Here is a 5,625-nt window from a genome sequence, read left to right on the forward strand (position 1 = left end):
CTTCCCCATCTGTCTATCACTCCCCCACAGAAACTGTCCCCATATTTTTCCCATAATACCCACTGCCTTTTCCTCGTGATATTTAAATCACAGAAGCACTTTTCTTCTTCTCTTTTTACTATTTGCACAGCACAATGTTAGATGATGTTATATGGGAACACTGAATACGGCGGGAGAAATCTATTTCAATATCACAAACAATGCCTCAGTGGGATTTACAGACCTGCAACAGCAAAGGTTACTGACCCAGCCAAAGCTCTCTAAGAAGATGAACAAAAAAAGTCCCCAAAAAACCACAGCACAGAAGGGGAAAACATGGTTGAAACCTCAGAAGAGGACTTTCAAAGAGAGACCCCCCCCTGCTCCCCGCCCAATAGTAGCCATACTGTAGGTGGGAATGGGGAAATGAGACTGAATGAACACAAAGCTGTAACAGAGGATGAATATGTCATACATGATAGCTTGGGGGATGTGCAGTTTGATGGACAGTGTCTGTCAACAGAAGTGAAATGTACTGTATAAATACTGCACTTCTAATACTATACAATATCAATAACACTAAATACAGTACATGAGAAAATGTACTCAGTTACTTTCCACCTCTTGACAGAATAAACATAAATGGTAATAATTCACTTTTCAGCATTTCTCGCCAAACAAGCATTACAATAAAGCAAGGACAAAAATAATATACACATGAAATATATTCCACAAGAACAAATACTGTATATGTAAATTACTATAGTCAGGCATTAATATTAACAGTATTTACACATTATTATTGTTGTTGGTGTTTCTTTGACATCAAAGTCAGAGAGTTTCATTTAATGTTTAAATAATTATTTTTGTTTTTACATTATTCTTCCCATTAAATGATGCACGTTTTTCATTACATTAAAGTTAACCAGCCTGAGGATGAAAGTGTTTAAAGCTCAGTGTTTGAAAGCATCATTTGTCAGGTTTTCAAAACCAAATTTTTATTCAAATATGGACAGTTTATTTACGCATGTACTTTATTTATGCATGTACTGTTAATCAAGACACTTAATCAAGGACTGTTTTGTTGAACTGACAACTGTTTTGATATATATGCTGATAATGTTAGCATCAGCTTTGACACGTTTTGCTTTTCTCAGCAGTTCAGATAACTAAACATATCTCTGAACCTCTGACCTCACTTCCCGTCTTATGTGTGTCTTTATATATATATAAATGCACTTCCCTTTCAGTAACAACCGCAAACATTCCCTTGATATTTCTCTCTTTGCAATCTGATCAGCTGATTATGTTTTGATCAGCATGGAGCATTTGAGTGTGATTACCATAAATCCCAGTGTAAACTCTCACCAACTGATGCAGGAGGGAAAGCCCTCACCAGTAATTATGCCAGTTGCACTAAAACACTGGTGATCGGTTCACGACTTACTGTATCTAACGGTGAAAGTAACCCCAAAGCCCAAAAGTACAGTAACAGCTCTGCTCGCCTGGAACAGACTCAAGATGCATTTATTCATGCATTTGCATTTGCAGCTTACATCTTATCAGCAATCCCACTGCATGCTGCCTTCACTGAGCCAAACATTGATGAATAAGACGAAGAGTGTACAGACATGCTAGCTGCTCTGTGAGGATGTGCTTTGAGCTAAATGCTACTGTCAGCATCTTAACATGCTCACAATGACAAACATACTGATGTTTGGCAGATATAATGTTAGTTATGTCTTAGTTAGCATGTTAATATTTGCTCATTAGCACCAAACACAAAGTACAGCTGAGCCTGATGGTAATGCCATTAGTTTTGCATGTATTTGGTCATAAACCAAAGTATTTGAGAGTTACAATTTGACCTGATGATGGCGCTGGAGAAAAAGTCAGGGAATAACCAAAGTCATTACAATTGAGGGAACTGGGAACTATGCATGTCAGTATCACATTTCATAGCAATCCATCAGATAGTTGTTGAGATATGTCAGCCTGGACCAAAGTGGTGGACCGACAGACCGACAGACCGACATTGTCATCCCTGAGGCCATGCCGCAGTCACGCAGAAATGTTAGATTTCGCTTTTACGAGTTGAAGTCAGTTGTGTTTCTCCCCCTGGGTCCTTCAACTGTAGAACTATGAGAAAGTTCCTCCAGTCCAAAAAGACCTATTGTATGCTGTAGCATTTAAGACTTTGCTTGATTAGAACTAATCTACAAACCATGAAAGACAGCACCAGAACAAAAGTGAACAGAAGTAAATCACTTTTAAATGTCCCAGTGCATCTTCCAGGATTATTGATCCTTATTTTCCGATTCTCTGATGCAACACATAAAAGTCGATCTTTTGTTCTGTCACATGAACAGTAACACTCTGAAAATGAGTTTCCCTCCTGTCTCCTTTCCCTCTCAGTCTTGAGCCCCCCCCCACATGATCGTGATAAGATTGCCATCTGATTGGCTGAGCAATGCAAGGGAATATTTGTTTTTTTTCCGTTCCATTTTTTTCTATTTGTCACATTCTGATTTGATAACCAGCTGGCACGTGGTTATGCCAGAATTGCGACAGGTTTATAAACCTGTAGGAGTGACGCCGAGAGCCTTTTAAAGGTTGGTGATGAAACACATTCTCTAGACTGCCCCACCCACCCTATCGTATCATACCCCCCCCCCCCCCCCCCCACACACACAGAGACACACACCGTGTTGTCAGGCTATCATTATCTCCATTGTGCCACTTTTGCCAGCCCTGTGAGGCTCAAAGTGGAGAGGGAAAGGTGAGCGTCTGCTTGACTGTGTCGGAATGGAGGCAGCGCATTTCGTCTCCCTTTCGTTTTCCACCGCACACGCGGCTTTCAGGGCGCACTTGCGCAAGAGCAGGAAGAGCTGCGGAAAGTCTGTGCGTCTCGTTTTCTCACCTCTTGAACACGCAGCGAAGGAGGGGGGCGTGTGTGAGGAGGCGAGAGGGAAACCCATGACTTCCGCGTTTTTCCTCCGTGTCTGAAACTGAGTGCACATCAAAGTAGACTATAAAAAGCCAGCATGGTGCTCTCAGTAGAGACATTCACTTAAACACCCGGACTGGGCTGTGTGACATCAAGAGGACTATCCTGTGGAAGTAAAACCACCGAACACCTGGAGCTGCACAACTTCCAAAGCTGGCATTTGCACCCTGAAGACTTTTAGTCGCTGAAGTTAAAAACTGGACGGCGTGGACATTATCCCCGAAGCCCAGGCACCATACTGCCAACTGATGGGACACCAAAATAAAGAGGTGGACGTTGAGTCTCTCCAAAAGAGCGGGCGCCGGCGTGGAAGCTGCCTGGACATCTTTCTCGTCATGTCCATCGTTTTTCTGTTTGTGGCCGTGACTGCTGTGGCTGCCGGCGGAGTGATGGTGGTGATGGAGCTGCGGTCCAAACTGGAGTCCTCGCCTCCGTCCTTTGAGTTTCAGACATCAAAGCGGACAGGAGACACATCTAACCCAGCATACAAGGTAAACAGACTACTCATATTATTCCAATCTAAATAATTAGCTGTTTTAGTAATAATAATAATAATTAGCTGCTCTTCAAGTTTGACCCATGACTTCTGCACATTTTAACCCATTTCATCTTTTCTGTTTTGTCAACAGATGCAGAACTTTGCCTATCTGGAAGCCAGCTCAAGTAAGTCTACTTTTATTTGCTAAAAGCAGCCAAGTAACATGAAAGTTTAAGGACAGATTCACAAAATTATGCACAAAGATTTAGAGTAGGTAGATGATGAAGTGTACTTTCCAAAAAGATATTTTTTAGATATTCTTTAAAGATATAAAGATCCTTCAGTTGCATCAAAGTAAAGATTCCAGATGTTTTTTAGCTGTGTCAGATCACTTGAGACTGAAATCAAGACAACACTAGAAAGGAATGTGACCAACAAGCACTGTTGCACTGTGTAAACATCATCTAAATTACATGTTTGTCTCCTCCTACAGGCGAGTTGAAGACCTCCACGATGCACTGGTCTCCAGTCCACTATGCTGCTGGGGAGTCTGTAGGAAGCAACTTCTTGTTTGACTCAGAGCAGAGTTTGCTGAAGCCCAAGCTGGGGGGGACCTACTTTATATACATTGATCTCAACCTCACCTGTACCTACAACTGCAGCCCAGGCCTCCTCAGCGTGCGCGTGGGTGATAAGCTCACCTGTGAGGTGGAGCTTCAGGAGGTGGCAGATTCGACACCTGTGAGCAGGAAGTGCTGGACGGTGAGCTGGATAGACGGGCAGAGTCTGCTCACTCAGATGACTGTACCAAAGGCGGGACTGCAGAACTGGAAACTGGAGCTGAGCAGCTCAAGATTCGGGATGTTCCTTGTGGACTAACATGGACACTGTAGTGCCGCTATTGTCAGCAAGATGCCGAACTGCCCCCGTGACCTGTGGGTCGTCACTAAAGAACAACACCAGTTTGTATTTTCCTAAAGTCCAAGTAGGTGAGGATGGGCAGGCGCTGGTGCCATTTTCACAGCTGCTTTTATGAGAATGCAAACAGCATAAGGAAAAGACTAGACACTCATTCTGTATGAATATGTATGAATTTTATTCTGTATATGATATATTTATTTGCTGATATGGACCTATTTATGTACCTATTTTTTTATGGACATTTATTTTGATGTAGATATCACTACATTGATGTTGACGTGCAATACACTGCAAGTTTAATCAGCCTACATTGGGTTAGATGTGACTCTTTAGCTCTGTTTTCATTTCATAAATGGCTGGGGGGTTTAAGTTGATGCTTACAAAAATGTCTGATTGTAATTCTGCTCCAAAACCCCGAACAGGCTCCTCAGGGACCTCATTTAGATCTACTGTAGTTAAGTCTGGCGAATGATGAGTGAACACTCTGCACTTAAAATAACTTTTACAGAAACAAGGTCCCATAAAAATGATCCTTCTGTGATCAAAACATGACCAGAATGACTAAAATATCTTGTGAAAAATGTTTTGTTTTTGAAAAATATGTAAGTCCTATGGACAGACTACACATTGCTGAATGTATCAGAATCAGAATCAGGAACACTTTATTGATCCCCGGAGGGAAATTATACAATACATTATATGTATTGTATTGCAATCCATATTTAACATGGATACGGTGAACACTGAGATCCTTTTGGTGTGAAAAGTTGAAAATGACGATTGTGAAAGTGATTGCGACAAAGTTTCATGTGGAATATATGAAAAGTTTATAGGCAAGGGAAAGTTCCCTGCTGTTACGCAACCCATACCGGGAACTGGACTCACTTCCTGTTTATTTACCATACAGTGTGGTTTAGAAAAAAAAAAAAAAAACTAAATGTGGGCCAGCAAACAAACACAAATACACATCCTGTGTGATATAAACCCAAGGTGCAGATGTCAAGGGAAAACAGATATTAACTCCTAATGTGATATACATGAGTTATGGCTTTCGTTTTGTCAGCACACGCAGAAAGCAGAAGGCATGCTCGAATATTTGAGCCTGGAAGGGAAATGCTGAATGCCATTTCAAATTTGCAGTTGGTTTAATTAGATCGTTATTTTTCAAGAGAAGTCCACATTTTATGCATGTGATAAAAACTGGATCTGCTTTCTTGAATCAATGAATTCATGTTTACGA

General features: G+C 41.4%; 1 protein-coding gene across 1 annotated transcript; it reads left to right on the forward strand.

The window, feature by feature from the left end:
* The first annotated feature begins 3,109 nt into the window (after positions 1-3,109).
* Positions 3,110-5,625, forward strand: LOC139301206 (uncharacterized). The gene is made up of 3 exons (XM_070924540.1): positions 3,110-3,477; positions 3,616-3,649; positions 3,958-5,625. Exons 1-3 carry the CDS (start codon positions 3,235-3,237, stop codon positions 4,341-4,343), a joined length of 663 nt encoding a protein of 220 aa, XP_070780641.1. The 5' UTR covers positions 3,110-3,234; the 3' UTR covers positions 4,344-5,625.

This window comes from Enoplosus armatus, chromosome 2 (genome assembly GCF_043641665.1).
Source record: "Enoplosus armatus isolate fEnoArm2 chromosome 2, fEnoArm2.hap1, whole genome shotgun sequence".
NCBI classification, from domain to species: domain Eukaryota; kingdom Metazoa; phylum Chordata; class Actinopteri; order Centrarchiformes; family Enoplosidae; genus Enoplosus; species Enoplosus armatus.

Excerpts from the sequence above, each read along its gene's own strand:
- LOC139301206 (XM_070924540.1), top strand. The coding sequence starts at position 3,235 with ATGGGACACCAAAATAAAGAGGTGGACGTTGAGTCTCTCCAAAAGAGC. Across the intron at positions 3,478-3,615 it reads CATCTAACCCAGCATACAAG|ATGCAGAACTTTGCCTATCT; the intron begins GTAAACAGACTA and ends TTTTGTCAACAG. Across the intron at positions 3,650-3,957 it reads CTATCTGGAAGCCAGCTCAA|GCGAGTTGAAGACCTCCACG; the intron begins GTAAGTCTACTT and ends CTCCTCCTACAG.